Raw genomic sequence first — 19,128 nt, 5'->3', positions numbered from 1 at the left:
GAGCCTGGAAAGAGTTAGACGCATCCATGAAGAGTTTGGAGGAATCCTCGAGGGGAAAGTGTCAGGGATAAAGTTTGAGTGGATGCATGCGTGACAGGGTACAGAGCCCCGGAAGGTGCCCACCTCTATCTCTGGGCTGGGCCCACACTCCGGGCGCCCCCACCAGGATCTCGGCAGCGCAGAGCGCAGCGACCAGGAGCCGCAGCCTCATCCTGGGTGACAGAAACCGTCAGGCAGGAACCTCACCTCTGTTCCTTGTCTCCTGAGCCTTTGGCGGGTGGAAACCCAGTCGTCGTCCCCCCTCCCCGTCCCCCAAGACCTAATCTTGCCTGCCCGTCAGCCTGCTCCCGCCGCAGCCGCAGCCAGTCCCAATCCCGCCGGCAAAGAGGAGAAAAGTCCCCGATCCCAGGAGGCGGAGCAGCAGGCGGGAACCAGGCGGCCCGCCCTCACTCCCCTCCCCAGAGGTCGCTTCCCCCACCCCACTTCTACCGGATTTAAGATATGACGCACTTAAGGCCCTCTCCCATGGCTTCTGGGAATCATCCAGGCTTTTTGACAGACGCTGTGAGAGCACCCCAATCACACTTAGGGTTATAGGTCTTGGCTGCTTTTTAGTCAGAGTGACCAATGAAGTCATTGCTGCTCTCTGAAATGTGGACAGGTCCCTGCAGACCATAGTGGTAGTAGCCCGATGGTCCGACATATTGCAGCTGGAGCTGACTCACCCCCAATCCGTGGGGGTGCCCAGACAAAGCCTCAGGCTATAGGTCCTGACAAACGCAGATCATGTGAATCAGCCATGCTTCTGTCTAGCAGACCTCCTGTGCTCCACCCTAACCTCTATGACAGGCAGAGCAGCCCCCAGCAAAGGAGAGACTCTGGGACTATCTTAGGGACCCCAGATCGCTTTGGGCTGAATCTAAGCAATGCACCCCTGCTTTAGAAGAGAGAACCTGCGTCATGCTTATTCATATTGTCCATCCCAGTGCCCTTCACTCCCTATGTCATGATCCAGCTCTAGACAGATGCCATCCAGCTGTGTTTGCAGGGAGGGAGGGCTGTCCATATGTGGAGGGATGGACCACCCGTGGTGACAGCTCAGCTCTCAGGAATCCACCTAATGCCCATGTTCCCACTAGCAGGGCCTGTCCGTGATTCAGGCCAGGTCCCACCATTTACTTGCCTTCATTCTGGCTTATAGGAATCCCCTCCTTCAATATACTCTCGTGAACTTTTTACTCAATCCCCTGACTAGGCCTGGGGCCACCCTATGACCGTTTCCTTTCCTCATTGCCTCAAAGTATCTAACTTTCCTTGCCCTCTTCCTTCAATCTTGAGCGGGCCCTTCTGGCTCAACTGTAGCCAGCTGCCTCGAATCATAGAGATCCGCTGCTCTGCCTCCGAGTGCGGATAAGGCGTCCAAGCCCAGCTTCTTAAGAAGGTCTTTGGTTATACACATATGTTTACTAGGTGGGTGGCATCAAGACAGAGAGACATGCCTAAGAAAACTAGCCCCCATTTGGGCCCCGTTTCTTTTAGTCAGTCCTGAATGGTTCAGCACAAGCCAGCAAGTGGATCTTCCTTCACCACTGCTGCTGGACAGCTTCCAGGGTGCTTGGCCCTGCAACCTTGCTCCTTTCAGGTCCTCAGGCTAAGTGGGGAGATGGGGATGGATGGAGGTTCTGTTGTTTCTCCTGGGTCTGGCCAGGACTGAGTTTTCTAGCATGGGCAAACCTCAGGGTACAGAGGAGCATTCACTCCTATTTCCATTGTCAGGAAAGCTGGAGCTTCTGTTATCACTGAAGACCCCCACTCCCCAACTATCCCAGGACAGCCTTTACAGGTCCCAGAAACGGTTTCCAACGTCAGGGTCTCTCCTCAGCAGTGTCCCAGGGCCTCCCAACCCTAAAAGGTATGCTCCAGATGAGGGCAGTAGAGAACCAGGCCTGTTCTCAAAGAGGCAACCCCCGCCCTTTAGACCATTGCCTCCTCTGGCACAGCCAAGGGTGGGTGAGAGCAGGAGATAGATGGCATGTACAGTATGGACACACATGTATGTGGGCCTGACCTTTTAGAGAAAACAGGAGGGCCCAACTTAGCATCAAGGCAAACCTCACTAGATCTGAAGTGCCCCTCAACTAAAGGCCCAGTGTGGGGTCAGAGGAGGCTACCGAGAAGGCAGAAGGCTGGGGACGACTAGGTCTATAGCAAGAACAGGGCTGTGGCCCTCTCCGGCCTTTGGCTGAGCATCCTGGCAGGCTTGCAGCTTTAGGACAGTACTGGAGACCTGTACCTACCTGCAGCTCTTCCATCAGGGCAGTGGAGCCCCAGCCTGTGAACTTTTCCCTCTCATGCTTCCCTGGACATTTTCTTCTCTGCTTGTCATGTTTCTCAAGATGGCACCATGTCTCTAACCAGGGCCCACATCCCACTGTACCCCCAATACCTCAACATTCCTCCCAAAGTTGGGCAGGTGCCGTCTCCCAGGACTACTGGGAACACTGCCCTGCTTGTACCTCCACATCTCACTTTACCTCTCCCTATGGCCCTGATCATAACCAGGCTCACCTGGATGGCCACAGAAACGTGGCCCAAATCCCCATGCTAACTCACAGCTCTTGCCAAGTGACTTTTCTTCACAATCACCTGTAGACCCCTGCCTGACATGTTTCTAGAGGAAAGATGAAACGCCCTGGCTCAGAATGCAAGGTGCCCAGAACTCCAGCAGCTCCCTCTCACGTCCAGCAGGTCTGTAGCCTTTGGGGTCAGACATTAGCTTGAGACATCAAACCTCATTCCATGAGCACAACAGACATGGCCCTCGTTCCTGGCCCTGGGTGACAGACATGGCCCTCGTTCCTGGCCCTGGGTGCTCTGTATCCATACACAGCCAGGGCTGGGCCCATCTAAGTTGTGTGCTACCCAACTGTTCCCTTCCAGATGGTCACACAGGATGACCTGAGAGAATGGCACCGTACAGTCTAAGAGTCAAGGCTTTTCTGGCTACATTAAGCAGAGGGTGCTGGGGAGACTTGGGATGGCCCCTCTTGACAAACTGCGCCAGAACCCTGCTCACATTCACAGCAGCCAAGTTCAGAGGCTCGGGCCTTTGCTGCAACCTTTCCTATAGGCCTCCTTAGGGATCTACAGAAGTCTGGGGAGTGCAGGAGGAGAGCTCAACGGGGTAGCAGAGAGAAAGCATTTGAGCTTTATTAGGTGAGGGTTAGGTCCTGGCTGCCTCTAGAAAATGGGGAGGGGACCTCTAGGCCAACAGCTCAGGACTTGCCTAGGACAGACCTAGAAGAGGGAGGGGGCTTGGGCCCCGCTGAGCTCAGGGCTATTCTTGGAGCCTGAGTCAGCGGCAAATAGAGGCAAAGGATTCCTGCCTTGCCTGTCCAGACAGCAGTTAGAAACCAAATCAGAACACTGTGCCCCGGGCTATCCTCTCTATAACCCACAGTACACACTCTGAAGCGGCTTCCCTCTGGGACACTAGTGGCCCCTCCTAGTCCATCCCAGCAAAGAACAGAGGCCACCAGAGGGTGGCTCTGTACAGTGTCTTCAGTGAGGAGTTTCTCACATAAGCTCCCAGTTTCCACACTGGGACCTCAATAGGGTACAGGCTGGGCTGTAGTTTCCCTAACTCCCACATCCCACTCCTGGGACAAGCTGGCTAAGGAATGTCCCCCATGTAGCTGAGTGGAAACATCTGGGCGAACTCCCTGCAAGCATCAAAGGCTTCCGGCCTCTGCACTGCAGCCTCCACACTTGCCCCTGGCTAAGGACACATCAGACAAGGGGAAGACAGGCAGGACTGAGGATGTGGAACACGAGGAAGTCTTTGCTCCCCAGTGGACTCCACGCCAATACTGAAGAAAGGACGACACAGATCTCAATAGGACTTTATTGGTGGTAATTGGCTGCCAAACGTCTGAGCAGCAGGAGTGGTATGTTTGTGGCAGAGGACCCCGAGTCCCTGGCCCCACCCTCTTGCCTGCCAGCAGACTTCCTGCCTAGAAGCGCAGCCAGAACATGCCGCTACGGATCCGGTTGTAGTCTGGGAGCTGTTCAATGGGGCCTGTGGGGTAGGGTGGGGAGTCAGGGTGGGGTGCCTGGCCTGCACAGGGACACCTGGCCCTGTGCCACACCCAGCTCAGAGTCGCTGCCCAGAGCAGCACAAGACAGGCTTTGAGGGAAAGAGGGAAGAGCACATTCCCCAGGGCGCTGAGCCTGTCCTCTCATGCTCTGGCCGGGCAGCCCCACCCCACATGCAGGGTACCTGTTACCTGGTGGGCTGGGGGTGGGTGGGGTATTAATGGAAGTAGCTTGGCAAGGAGTCAGGGAACTGTTGGGACAGGCTTTCTGAAAAAGAACTCCCTGGCACCAGGTTACTGGAGAGAACCTCAACTTCCTTCTCAAAGTGTAAGCTGGGAATGGGGGACTGGAGCAGAGGGGAGACAAGACAACAGCCTGAGGAAACGGCAAGAGAGCCTTCTAGACTACTCACCAAATCCAGCCACTGCTGGACACTGGTCATAAAAGTACTTGGAGCAAACCTCACGCAGCATACTGGCATCCACTTTCTGTACAGGAAGCAGAGAGAACACTGAACGACGGGCCCTGGGCACCCCTTAGCCAGGATTTTCTTGAGTCAACCCACACTTCCTACTTGTCCTTTGGAGCTGTTCCTGTCCCAAGGGTGAATGTGCAGGGTCCTCCTGCCTGGTCCACAGCCGTCAGGACCCTCTGATTAGTCCCACCCCACTGTTATCAAGTGGCAGCTGCCTTGATAACAGAGACGCTCCCATCTCCGCAGAGGTCCATCAGCCTAAGGCTCCAGATCCCCTTCCAGGGGTCCAATTACCGCAATCCGGCTCTCCCACTCGGCCAGAGGGATGCGGCGGCCGTAGGTCAGGAGGCTGCGACCAATGTCTTCACACACAGGGGTGGTGCCTTCAAGGGAAAGGGAAAAGCTTAGAGGTCTGCCCAGTCCACGTTTGGACCCACAAATGCCTCTAGGACCGTGCTCTGACCCCACTTCCGTAACAACCTGCCACAACCACAGTGGTGGGCTACCTCCACTGCACCTGAAGCTCCAATCTGCATGGGGTGGCAGGGGAGGTGTGGCTTTAAAGTCGTCTTTCCCCACCTCTCTCCTTTTCTTGTTTCCTTTGGAGACAAGGTCTTGCTATGGCCCTTTGCTGGCAGGCCAGGCTGGCTTCTAACTCAAAAGATCTGCCTGCCTCTGCCTCCAGAGTGCAGATAAAGGCATGGGCAGCCTTGCCCAGCACTGTTTTCTTTTTTAAAAAATTATTTAAGCCGTGCGGTGGTGGCGCACGCCTTTAATCCCAGCACTCGGGAGGCAGAGCCAGGTGGATCTCTGTGAGTTCAAGGCCAGCCTGGGCTACCAAGTGAGTCCCAGGAAAGGCGCAAAGCTACACAGAGAAACTCTGTCTCGAAAAACAAAAAAAACAAACAAAAACAAAAAAAAATTATATATTTAATGTATGAGTGCTCTATCTGCCTGGACAACTTTATGCCAGAAGAGGGCATCAGATCCCACTATAGATGATTTTGAGACACCATGTAGTTGCTGGGAATTGAACTCAGGTCCTCTGGAATAACAGCCAGTGCTCTGAACCACTGAGCCATCTCTCCAGCCCAGTATTTTTTTTTTTTTTTTTTTAAGATTTATTTATTATGTGTTCTGCCTGTACATATCCCCACAGGCCAGAAGAGGGCACCAGATCTCATTACGGATGGTTGTGAGCCACCATGTGGTTGCTGGGAACTGAACTCAGGACCCCTGGAAGAGCAAGCAGTGCTCTTAACCTCTGAGCCATCTCTCCAGCCCAGTATTTTTGTTTTTAAAGACAGAGTCTCATGTACTACAGTCTGGCCCTGAACTCACTGTGTAGCTAAGGGTAACCATGAACTCTTGTTCTTCCTGGCTTATCTCCTAAATGCTGGGATTATAAGTGTGAAACACCACACACGGCCAAGGTTCTTCTTTCTAAACCTGGCCACACTACAGCCCGAGTCACTGATCACTACTGGGATCTACTGTACACATCCCTCACTACAGGGACGAGGACTCACCATCCAGATGAGACACCAAGGCGTTCCTGAGGATATTTTTGCCCCGAATCACCTCACTCTCTGTAGCACTGGTACACAGGCGCATCCTAAGTCGGGTGGGGTGGGGAGTGGGTTTGAAATGATGTTCACTCTGGGAGGCCGTGTGCTGTAGTCTCTTAGCCTCCTCCTATCCCGGCCAAACACCCTGCTCACACAGCAGCGATACTGAGCTGACACTCACCACTGGCCTTGCAGGAAGAACACCATGTCATCAATGCTCATGCCGTCACAGACAAAGTGTGCGCCCAGCAGCCCGTCTCGGAGTAGGAGATGTTGAAGGTCTGGAAACTCTGGCAAAGCTTGTTAGCCACAGCAGTAGAAGCCAGTGGGCTGGACAGGTGCTGCCAAAGGCAAGGACCATAAGCACCCCTTTTTTCTGTGACCCCCAGCCTCCACTCCTCCCTGAAGGCAGGTGCCATGCCTGTTCCTAGTACTCACCATTCCACCACCATACGTGCAGTCATAGTGGCCAATGATGGCATTGGCCACCTGGAGGGCCACATTGTCCGGGTTGGCCCAGCCAGGTCCCTCTACTGCAATGGCCACGTGGGCTAAAGGCAGGGTGTCATCACGATGGCGGATCTGAAACAACACATATTAAGGCTGACAGGAAACTAGACCTCCTGAGTAAACAGAAAGGATGGGAAATGCTGGACCCTTGCCAATTCCTCGAGAATCTGACATCACGAAGACAACCATGTACCCAAGGATCCTCCCAGAGATCCCCAGCTCAGAGCACCAACCCTGCCACCAGGCAGCACACCTCACTGCCAGTGAAGCGACACGAAGTTGCACCAGGTACGGCATCCTCTTCATATACTCGAGAGACGCTGCTGAAGTGCTTCTGGGCCAGGTCTAGCAGCTGCTGGTGTTCCACTCCTGTGGGGAACAGAGTGGTGCTAGCAATTGTCCAGAGTCCAAACACAGGTAAGAGGAATCAGACAAGAGCAGGACTTCTATGTCCTCAATCAGTGAAAACATGTCATCAGAACACGATGAGGGAAGAGGATGATCCCTAGGCAGACCCTGTCTCAAAGGCAAGATAGGAATGCAGGACTAAACAGCCGTGGCCCTAGCCACACTGAACTTAAAAACAGACTTGGAAGGTGCGGACTCTGGAGATGGCTCAGCAGTTAAGAGCTCTTGTTCTTGCAGATCAGGGATTGTTCCTAACACCTACAATTGTGGTTTATAACCATCTAAAACTGTTCCAGATCTGATGCCCTCTTCTGACCTCTGTAAACACCAGGCAGGCACACGTGGTATGTAGATATACAGGAAAATAAAACAGTCATACACATTAAATCTTTTTAATTTATTTATTTTTATTTTATGTGTATTGGTGCTTTGCCTGTATGTGTGTCTGTATGAAGATGTCCCACCTTGGAGTTATAGACAGTTGTGAGCTGCCATGCAGGTGCTGGGAATTGAACTCAGGTTCTCTGGAAAAACAGCCAGTGATCTTAACCACTGAGCCATCTCTCCAGCCCCCACATTAAATCTTTGAAAAAGTATTATTAAAAAATGGCAGATGGGAGGATATTGAGTTCTCAGAGCTCTTGCCTAGCACGCACAATGCCTTAGGTTCAATCCCAGTACTATAAATAAAAGTGGGCTGGAGAGATGGCTCAGAGGTTAAGAGTACTTCCTGCTCTTCCAGAGGATCTGGGTTCAGTTCCCAGAACCAATGTCAGACAGTTCACAACTGCCTGTGACTCGCTCCAGGGGATCTAACATCCTCTTCTGGCCTCCATGAGCACCCACATGTTTGTGGCATACTTACAGTCACACACACACACAAAGTAAATAAATAAATCTCTGAAGTAGCTCAGCAAGTAAAAGGCACCTATTTACCAAGTCTGATGGCTGGGTTTGCTCCTTGAGATACACACTGGTAAAAGAGAATCAACTCCCACAAGATGGCCTTGGATGTGTACACGTTTACATACACATACATACACACATACATACATACACACACACACACCCCAAACACATAAATGCAATTAAAAAAAAGTCAGACCACCGGACACGAGGGGCAATGGTCTGTCATGACAGTTGCTCTCACCCCGGAGGCGCCATCCCCTTGCCTGCACTGAGGGAACTGCTACACTCCGGCTACAGGACTGCCTCTCAAGCTCTACCACAGACCTGACTGGTGGCCCTGAAGGAGTGGTAAAAAGAGGTGCTCCTGCAGGGCCACGATTTACCCTGGGGTCCTGGGGAGCTGAGGCCAAGTATAAGGAACATCACACACCCAAGCTAGATAGTGACAGGTGCCTTGTCTCCTCAGTTCACAAGAGGCCCGGGGCACACCTTGACAGGTGAGCACCATCACGGGACTACCTGCCCTAACTAAGCCTGCTGAGACTCAGAAAAGTCTGATGGGTTAGTAACTGACGCTGCTCTTGGTCCCCACGGTCCCTATCATGTTCTTCCTGGGTCTTTTTCTCCCACCTTGGCGGCGAGTGTTAAGCAAGCCCCAGCTAGACCTATAGAGGCCCGCATGAGAAGACTATGTGGAGTCCACCCACTTCTCCCCTTGCTTCTGCCGTATCCCACAGGGTCCCTGTCACACTGTCCCTAGTTAGCCTGCCTTACTCTGACCCCATTCAGCAGCGGAGTAAGCGTTAAAGTAATACCAGGTCAGGGCGGGCCCTACCTTTCCCCTTTCTCAGGTCCCCCTAACTGACAACTACCACCTTCTGAAATTTGTTCCAATGACATGTGCTCCCCACCAGCCTCTAACTCTAAGCTCCCATTAAAACCTCTGCTGTAATTCTGTGCCTCCCTTTTAAGGGGGCCCCAGTCACCATCCAATCTACCACAGTGCCGCTGTCAGTGGTTCTCAATGGCATGGCTCCCATAGGCCCACAAACGCTATTGTAGGACTAGGTGAGGCTAAGAGAGGTGGGAGGCATGGGCAGGGCAGAGCCAAACTGAGGCACATACTAGGAGTGCCCGTACGGCCAGTTCCAGTGGTAGCAGCAACGGGATCCGAGCCCACCTCAAAGCACAGAAGGGTCATATACTTCAGTGACAGGACAGGAACAGAGTTCCCAGTGTCCTCTGTGGTCAGAACCAGAGATGCAGGCACTGATAGGCAAGGTTTGGGCCGCCTGCCCAGGGCTTCAGCAAACCATCACTCACCCCCAGCTGCAGCCAGTACCATTCGAGGAGCCTTGTAATGCCTGCTGAGGTAATCAGTCAAGTCTGCTCGAGACAGCCTCCTGGAAGACATGCAGCCGAGTCACACAAAATGGAGCTGAGAGGAGGAATGGTGTCCCTCAAGAGCAGACTTTAACACGCCCCTCTCAATCTACTCTGTCACCAACCCCTTCGGGACCCACGGGGCAGCATGGTGAGGAAGGTGGCGCTAACCCTGGGCTCTGAAGGGGCGGGCACCAGTTTCCTGCTGCTGTACACTCCTCATGGCACACTCCCAACACAGGACAAAGTGGCACACAGAAGGGACACCTACGTGTTCCCTCCCCCAGACTGTCAGGATATCCTAAACAGAGTCCAAGACTCAAGTGAAGACTCCAGAGTCAACAGGGTCACAGGACCAGATGGGAATACAAAAACAAACAATACAGGCAGCTAGACAACCTAAACGGCATGTGGCTGATGGGGACACGCACTATTTCAATCTCAGGCAGCTCTCTCTCACCTGACGTTCTCACTGGGCCCCTCCACAGCCTGGCCCAGAGGTGTGCCCTGGAATGCTGTGGCATGCAGGTAATCAAAGATCACATTCTGCATAGATGCATCATTTTCCTGCATCTCCTGCAGGATCACATCTCGTTCCTTCTCGATCTGGGAGTCTTCCAGACTGCAGTTCTGCACAATATCTGCCAGGAGCTCCACAACTGGACACAGAAAGAAAGGATGTGTTAACCGGGCATGGCGGTGCACACCCTAATTTCAGCATTTGAGAGACCATAAGAGGATTACCAAGAGTTCAAGGACACCCAGGCTACACAGTTCAAAGCCAACTTGGACTACCTAATGGGAAGTTATATCAAAGAACTTAGACGGACTCAGTGAGTAAGGGCATTTGGCACCAAACATGATGACCTGAGTGTGGGTACCAGAACCCACATGATGGAAAGAGAATTGACTCCTGTTAAGCTTCCTCTGACCAAGCATACACCAACACACACAAAATTAAAAAAAGAAAAAAAAAGGTTAAAGAATTACATTTCCCACCACTGTACACTCGTCTTAGTTGCTTTTCAACAAGGAGACAGTCCCACAGGTAAGTCCAATTCCGGGACAGTCTGGGAGCTCTTGGAAGCCTGACTTCTGCAGCCCCGAGACCTACCCTTCCGTGCTCACACCTTCCTCCAGGTGTTACCTTTTGGCAGGTCCTTGGACAGCGCCTTGATGAGGTAAGCAGTGTGCTCCCGAGTGCTGTAGGCATTAAGATGAGCCCCCATACTCTCTACCTCCTTCTCTAAGGCATTGCCAGGCCGATTCTTTGTTCCCTGGAATGAGACACCAAGAGGACCAATCAGGGGGCTGAAGCAATGGCTCAGAAGTTGAGAGCATTGGCTGCTCGTGCAGAGGATGCAGATTCGATTCCCAGCACCCATATGCACTCACCACCATCCATAACCACATTTCCAAGAGATGCTATAGGCAAATACATGGGTATACATTTAAAAAAAAATCCAAACCAGGAGCCAGAGTACAGGAACCTGCCTTCAGAGGTTGAAATCCCAGCCATCCCTCCCTCAACAGTCTGTATTCATTGTATTAGGTAGGCCCTCAGCTGAGCAGACAGCATCATGGGCCAAAGGACGGAGACAGTCAGGGACAGAACAGCAGGGCTGCAGCACGTGTTATCTAACAATCAGAGTTCCCGTAAGAGCCTAAGCTCTCTGCTCGACTGTGGATATAATGTGATTAGCTGCTCCAAGTTCCTGCCACTATACTCCCCTGTTATGATGGACTGCAATCTGGAAGGGGGACCTCAGGCAGGGACTCATCTGATGAACACTCAGAACAAAACTAAGCCCATACGGCTCCTTCCAGAAAACATAACCAGTGATTATGCCCCAAAGTTCCCCAATCAGGAGACTTATTTTTTGGATTATGGTCTTTGAGACAGGCAGCCCTAACTGAGGGGACATGGACTTCATTAGACTTACCTTGAAAGCCAGATGCTCCAGAAAGTAACCTGCACCATTGTTCTTCTCAGTCTCATAGCGGCTGCCAACATCAATCCACACTCCTACCTGGACAAGAAACCACCAACAAAAGGAACCAACAAGTCAGTCTAGTTCCCAGTCACAGATGCCAGAGTAACTAACTGGGCACAGGCTCACAAGGTCCTCACGGCAGCAATGTGGAGAGTTGCTCCACTGGACCCCTACAGTCAGGGAGAGGCAGGCGAGCCCACAGCACAGGGAAAGGTCCAAATGACTCATCACACTGTCTCATCTCGGCTCCCTGAAACAGGTTTCCTCATGGTTATCGAAGACACCAGGAGCATTTTCGGTGTTTATTTTTGGTGTTTGAGGCACTGTCATGCTTTGAAGCCTAATCTGGCCTTGAACTCACAGAAACTCCTCCCAGCCCCCAACCCCTGCCTTATTCTCTCAACTGTGCCCGTTTACCTGGCCCCAAACTACAATTTTTAGTTCAATTTTCTTCTATGCATGAAGCCCATCCTTTGCAGACCATAGTCTATCTTCTATATTCTAAGAATCATATGCAAGTTAGGTATGATGTCACACACCTGTAATCCCAGCACTCTGGAAGGTAGAAGCAGGATTATGAGTTCAAGGCTAGCCTGTGCAGCACAGTAAGACCCTATCTTAAAAAAGAACAAAACAGTATCCCTTGCCTTTGTTCTGACAGTTTTATTCTTTCATCAGGGAAGAAGCTATTAACTTAGATACTTGGCATTTCCTCATTTTAAAATGGTACCGAAACGGTGGCACACACTTTTAATCCTAGCAGAGGTAGGTTTGAGGCCAGCCTGGTCTACACAGTGAGACCCTGCATCAAAAACAAAGAGAAGATAACTTTCTTAGTGAGACCCTCCACTGGCTCAGTGACTTCTCAGCATGGAGTTTACCATGTTGCTATGCTGGTCCTGATCTCCTGGGTTACAACAATCCTCATCTTCCAACCTCTCAATATCTGGGACTATAAGCACATGCCATTGTGCCTGGCCTCATTAAGACTTCATCCTACTTCAGTAGTGGGGATCAAACACAAAGCCTCATGAATGCTTAGCAAGTACTTTACCACTGACATCTTCAGACCTCAAAGAAGTTGTGTGTGTGTGTGTGTGGGGGGGGTGTTAAATGATTTTTAATGATTTTATTTTTATTTGATGTGAATTGGTGTTTGCCTGCATGTATGTCTGTGTGAAGTGTTGGATCCCCTGGAGCTAGAGTTACGGACAGTTGTGAGCCACCTCAAGTGGGTGCTGGTAACAGAACTTGAGTCTTCTGCAGGAACAGTACAAGCTTTAAGCACTGAGCTGTCTCTCCAGCCACCCTCCCACCCTGCCCCAGTATAACAATCTCAATATTCCTTTCAATTTTTGTTTAATTTTATTTTATTTTTTTGAGACAGGGTTTCTCTGTGTAGTTTTGGTGCCTGTCCTGGATCTCACTCTGTAGACCAGGCTGGCCTCCAACTCAGAGAGATCCGCCTCGGCTCTGCCTCCTGAGTGCTAGGATCAAAGGCTCCTTTAGATTTTTAACACAGGGTTTTCGCAGGGCGTGATGGCGCATGTCTTTAATCCCAGCACTCAGGAGGTAAAGGCAGGTGGATCTCTGTGAGTTTGGGGCCAGCCTGGTCTACAGAGTGAGTTCCAGGATAGGATCCAAAGCTACACAGAAAAACCCTATCGGGGAGTGTGGGGGGATTTTCACTATGTACCCATGGCTGGATTTGAACTCAGAGATCCGCCTGCTTCTACCTACCGAATGTGAATCTTATATTCTTTTTATGTTTTTTGTTCTTTTGAGAGAGGGTGTCATATAGCTCAGACTGGCCTTGAATTTCTTCTGTAGTTAAGCCAGCCTTGAATTCCCAATCCTCCTGTCCCCACCTCCCCAGTATTGGGATTACTGGTATGCAAGAATCATAAAGTCTCCCAGTGTGCTATGAAACATACTACTTACCCACATGACCGAGTTTTTTATTATTTGTTCATTGCTGCCTGAAGTTTTGCATATGCTTTGCAAACAGATGTTGATACTCAGACTACTGTGTAGTATAATTTTAGATAAACATGCATTTTACTTTCCGTGTGAACGGATGTGCTCCTGCGTGTAGGTGCAGGGGCCTGTGTGTACATGGGGACAGAGGTAGATACCATATCTGTCAAAACTGGAGCTGCAGGCATTCAAAGGACTCCCAGGTTGTTATCTGGGTGCCAGGATATGCACTCCTGTTCTCGTGGTCGCACAGCCAACAACTTTAACCCCGGAGCCATCTCTCTAGGCCCAAACATTCACCTTAAGTCTACCATCTTAGATGACGATCCACAGCAGCCTTTGATTTTTAACTGGCACCATACTTTCTTTGGAACTCCTCACCATCACAGTATCTTAAAGTCTGTGGAATACACCATGGTTTACTAAGCTTTCTTGGAGTCTGTTTATATAGGTTCCTTGTAGCAAGGAGGTTGCCTACCACCGTGTCCTGTGTTTGGTGACAATTCATATCACAGTCATTATTTTTGTCCCTGGAAAACTGAATCAGCCAACAAAAACATATAGCCCGAGCCAGGCAGTTGGCAGAGGTAGGTGGATCTCCAAATTTGAGGCCAGCCTGGTCTACAGAGTGAGTTCCAGGACATCCAGGGCTACACAGAAAAACCAAACAGGAAAAAAAATATATTTTTAAATATGTGTATATGTGTATGTGGCATGGTGAGATGGTGTGGAGGTTAAGAGCATCGGCTGAGGTTAAGAGCACCGGCTGCTCTTCCACAGGACCCAGGTTCAATTCCCAGCACCCACATGGTAACTCTCAACCACCTGTTAACTCCAGTACCAGGGGACCTGAAGTCTCTTTGGGCCTCCCTGGGCATCATGCACACACAGTACACATACATACATGTGGGTAAACCACTCATACACATAAAAGAAAAATAAGGCTACACACACTAGTCTCCACCCAAACTCAGTACTGGTGTTAGACCCAAATCGCTACCTTGGGGATCCAAATTCAGGTCCTCACTTGACCCCCTGGGCCATCTTCCCAACCCTTCAGAGGCACTTCTGGAAGTGCTTTCCTGGTCTAGCCTACACATTATATAGCCTAGCTCACCTAAAGTCTCTGAAACCTCATTTTTCTCTTCATTGTAAGACAATCATCACTTCTCTCTTGCCGTTGAAACAAAAAGCTGGAAAATAACTGGGCCCCGGCCTTGGCAAGCATCGTGATGCTGGCCGGAGGGCTGACGGCAGGAAGCGAGGGCAGGGCTGAAGTCAGGTACAGGGACACACCCGGCAGGCCAGTCTCCACCCAAAACACAGACACGAGGAGCCCAAGGTCATAGCCCACCCCGGGAACCACGGCGGGCGGGCGGGCGGCCTCGGGGCGCGGGCGGCCACTCACCGTGCAGGTGGGATGGGAGGACTGCTCCGAGGCCACACGCAGCCCGTTGTCCAGCACGCTGACCTGGGTCTCCGGCACGTTCTGGAGGGCCTGGGCGAAGGTGGCGGCGCCCCGCAAGGCAGGGGGCCTCAGCAGGGCCGGCTGCAGGAAGAAGACGGGCCTTGTAGGAACTGCTCTCCCAGCCCCTGACAGTGGGAGCCCGGATCTCACGCCCAAGCCAGCCAAGCGTCCCCTCCCCGCCCTCCGCCGTGACCTTCCCACGGCCCTGACCCGGTGACCTCCCCGCTCCGGCCCGCCACGGCTGACAGCCTGCTCCCCATCGGCGTGCGGAAGCCCTGAGCCCCTGAGCAGGCCAGCGTTCCCGCCGCCACCTCACCGTGCGGCGGGTGCGGAGCAGCACTCGCGTCCCGGAGCAGGCAGCCCGGCAGACTGCGGACGCCGCCATCTTCTAGTCCCCCGTCGGCGTCAAGTCGCGCCACGCATGCGCAGAACCGAGAAGGCGGAGTCTGAGGCGGAGACGCAGGCGCTGTAGGGAATGCTTGGGCCTCTGTCGCCCCCTGGCGGGCACCAGGTCCATTCGCACGGATTAATGCTTGCTTTTCCTTTGGTCCATGAGCCGCTCAGAGTCCCTCCCACCTGACTGTCCATCAACCTGCCGCGGGCCCTCCGGCCGTCCGGGTCATCGCCTTCTTCCACCTGATGGGGGCGCTGTGCACGGTTTCTCTTCAAATGCGGATGCCTGGGATGCACTGCATGCCGGCAGCAGCAGCGCCGAGGCCTGGAGGGCAGGGGGCGCAATACACGGGAATCAGCCCAAGGTCTGAAGCACCAGCCTGGCAGTGAGACCCCGGCAACAAGGTGGCCGCTGAAGTTAGTTTAAAAGAATAAAATATGTTTAAATGGTTGACCTGAAAGACGTTTAATAATATATTGCCAAAGTAGTATTGAATGTCAGCACTTGGGAAATGGAGGCACCGAAGTATCAGGAGTTCAAGGACATCCCCCCCGCAAGGAGGTCGAAACTACCCTGGGTTGTATAAGACAGTGTCTCCAAAGTGTAAAAAAACAGTATTTGTATGAAAAACCGAACAGTGTAGAGATGAATTGGTGAAATAGGACTCTTTGGGGAAAAAAAAATGAAAATGCTTTTTCTGTATTTGTGATATTTTCAAAACCTTTTTTAAAACTATCTGAAATCAGATAAAAGATAATGTGTACTGACTGAGATTTTATGTACCAAAATTATGATTTAGAAAGGAAAATAAAGTGAAACAGTCTTCTAAGTGGTAAATGCCTTTAATCCCAGTACTCAAGAGGCAGGGGCAAATAGATCTTCTGATTTCCAGACTAGCCTGGGCTACACAGTGAGCCAGGGCTGTACAGTGAGAGCCTATCTCAGCAAACAAGCAAAACAAACCGTTACCTGCTTCCTTTCTTTGAAAGACAGGCTCTCATGTAGTCCAGCCTGGACTCAAATTTACTTTTTTTTTTTTTTTTTTTTTTTTTTTTTTCAAGACAGGGTTTCTCTGTGTAGCTTTGCACCTTTCCTGAACTCATTGGTAGCCAGACTGGCTCGAACTCACAGAGATCCGCCTGCCTCTGCCTCCCGAGTGCTGGGATTAAAGGCGTGCGCCACCATCGCCCGGCCCTCAAATTTACTTTGTAATCAAGAATGATCTTGAACTTCTGATCCTCCTACTTCCCCCTCCCAAGTACTAAGATTTCTGTGGTGCTAAGAAGTAAAGCCAGTGTTTCATTAACGCTAGGCAAACACTACCAAACATCCTCAGTCCTCTATCAGCTTTTTGTTAATGTTAATTTTTAATTGAAAATTATTTTATTATCTATTATTTGTATATGTGCACATGATGTGTGAGTGGGGGGCGTGTCCTCACGTGTTCAAAGGTCAAAGGACAACTTTGGGGCATCAGGTTCTCTCCTTCCACCTTCGCATAGATCCCCGGGATCAAATTCAGGTCACCAGGCTTGTACAGAAAGCACCTTTACCTAAAAAAGCCATTTTTAGAACAGCTTTATATTTACAGAACTGTTGATCCGGTGGTATAGAAAATCCCCATGCAGTCCCACAAGCCCAAGAGAGTTCCCCCTTATTGACATCTTACACTGTATAGCTCATCTATTACTACTAATGGGCCATTATTGGTTCATTATTAACTAAAGTCCATAGTTTGCACAGATTTCCTTGAGGTTTTTTTTTTTTTTTTAAACCTAATGTCCTTTTTCTGATTCAGGACAGTAACCTTACATTTGTCTATCTTAGGTTTCTCTTGTTTATGACTCCTTTGTTTTGTTTTTAACCATCCCAGACTTTAATATGATCATTTATAAGACTTTCAATTTAATGCTGTAATGAAAAAGGAGTGTACTGTTTGGAAGGCAAACTGCAGTATAACCAAAAACAATGACCAACTTGACCTTCCTCCCCAGGTCTCCGTGAGATCTTAAGCCCTGAAGAGTAAACCGGTTGCCTCCTTCTGCTCAGTTCCGCATGCCTCACAGTAATTCACCCACTCATTTCACAGTTATGCCTTGCAGCCTATGAGAAGTTGCATCATCCAAAAGAGAGGTACATCTCAAGTATTTCAATACAAATAGAAAGACATTTAAAAGATCATTTCCCACCAGAATGTCTCTTTGTAGTGGTTTAAAATCTAAATATTTGACAATTCTTGGATCATTATGACTCATGGGTGTTGTTTTCTTTTCTTTTTCTTTTTCTTTTGGTTTTTTCCAGACTGGGTTTCTCTGTGTAGCTTTGTGCCTTTCCTAGAACTTACTTTGTAGACCAGGCCGGCCTTGAACTCACAGAGATCTGTCTGTCCCTGCCTCCTGAGTGCTGGGATTAAAGGTGTGCACCACCACCGCCTGGCGGTGTTGTTTTCTTAGAGGTTTGTTTTTTTGTTTTTAATGTATATGAGGGTTTGTCTGCATGTACAGAGGCCAGCAGATGACTTTGAATCCCCTGGAACTGGAGTTATAGACAATTGTGAACTACCATGTGGGTTCTGGGAACTGAACCTGGGTCCTCTACCAGAGCTGTAAATGCTCTTAACCGCTGAGTCATCTCTTCAGCCTCTTGTGGGGTTTTGTTTTTGTTCTTAAAAAGATTTACATTTACTTTATAGGAATTGAGTGTTTTGTCTGCCTGTATGCACATGTACCATGTGTGTGGCTGGTGGTCTCAGAAGCCAGAAGAGGAAATCAGATCCTCTGTGAGCTGTCATGTTGGTGCTGGGAATTGGACCCAAGTCCTCTGCAAGAGCAGCAAGGGTACTTAACTGCTGATCCATCTCTCCAGCCCCAGTTTTATTTATTTTTTAAATAAATTACTGAGCCAATGAGATGGGTAAGGATGCTTCCTGCTAAGTCTGATCACTCAAATTCAATCCCCAGAATTCTCATTGGTGGAAGGAGTGAATGACTCCACAAAGTTGTCCTCTGACCTCCACATGCACGCAAATTCTTAAGTGCACACACAAATAAATAAATAGATAAAAAAATTAAAAACATAATTATTTGCCAGGCTCAGACATGGTTTAATGATAGTTTATACAAGGTCATATGTTCATTTCCCAGCATCACATAAGAAAACTGGTTTTTGTTTGTTTGTTTGTTCATTTGAGACAGGGTCTCAGCTGGGCATAGTGCTGTATAAATTTAATCCCAGCACTCAGGAGACAGAGGCAGGTGGATCTCTGTGGGTTCAAGGCCAGCCTAGTCTACAGAGTGAGTTCCAGGACACCTAGAACTACATAGTGAGACCCTGTCTCAGAGAGAAGGGATGGGAGAGAGATGATAGAATCTCACTATGGAGCTCTGGCTGGCCTGGAACTTGCTGTATAGACCAGGCTGGCTTCAAACTCTTGAGTGCTGGGATTAAAGGTCTGGGCCACCATGTCTGGCTAAGAAAACTTTTTTTTTTTTTAATTTTGAGACAGGGTCTCTCTGTGTAGCTTTGGAGTCTGTCCTGGAACTCACTCTGTAGAGTTCCTTAAACTCACAGAGATCCTCCTGCCTCTGCCTCCTGAGTGCTGGGATTAAAGGCATGTGCTACTACTATCCGGCAGAAAATTATTTTTTACAATAATTTAACTTTATTTTATGTGTATTGGTATGAAGGTGTCAGATTCCCTGGAACTGAAGTTACAGTTGTGAGCTGCCATGTAGGTGCTGGGAATTGAACCTGGGTCCTCTGGAGGAGCAGCCAGTGCTCTTAACCGCTAAGCCATCTCTCCAGCCCCAGAAAACTATTTTTAAAGTAAGCAATAATGATAAGTATTTGTCATTATATAAGAACAAACATTCCTTTGTGTTTATTGCTTATTTTCCATCTGGATTCCCACACCTGTGTATTCATTACCTTGCGACTGGGTCGTGTGT

General features: G+C 50.1%; 2 protein-coding genes across 2 annotated transcripts in view; both read right to left on the bottom strand.

Moving 5' to 3' along the window:
- Col7a1 (collagen type VII alpha 1 chain) overlaps window positions 1-409 on the bottom strand; it is a 32,260-nt gene extending 31,851 nt beyond the window's left edge. The window contains 2 exon segments of the mRNA XM_028886929.2: window positions 124-212; window positions 330-409. Coding sequence (XP_028742762.1) covers window positions 124-211 — 88 coding nt within the window. The 5' untranslated portion in view covers window position 212; window positions 330-409.
- Window positions 410-3,886: 3,477 nt separating this feature from the next.
- Window positions 3,887-15,211, bottom strand: LOC114705194 (cytochrome b-c1 complex subunit 1, mitochondrial). The gene is given in 14 exon segments (XM_028886928.2): window positions 3,887-4,078; window positions 4,508-4,583; window positions 4,865-4,953; window positions 6,100-6,185; window positions 6,320-6,389; window positions 6,392-6,479; window positions 6,577-6,720; window positions 6,902-7,017; window positions 9,289-9,368; window positions 9,809-10,007; window positions 10,496-10,625; window positions 11,292-11,378; window positions 14,728-14,868; window positions 15,104-15,211. Coding segments are annotated over 14 exon segments (1,440 nt in total). The 5' UTR covers window positions 15,173-15,211; the 3' UTR covers window positions 3,887-4,013.
- Between the last annotated feature and the right edge of the window lie 3,917 nt (window positions 15,212-19,128).

This window comes from Peromyscus leucopus, chromosome 7, assembly GCF_004664715.2.
Source record: "Peromyscus leucopus breed LL Stock chromosome 7, UCI_PerLeu_2.1, whole genome shotgun sequence".
Taxonomy (NCBI): domain Eukaryota; kingdom Metazoa; phylum Chordata; class Mammalia; order Rodentia; family Cricetidae; genus Peromyscus; species Peromyscus leucopus.
This window is presented reverse-complemented; position numbering and strand designations above follow the sequence as displayed.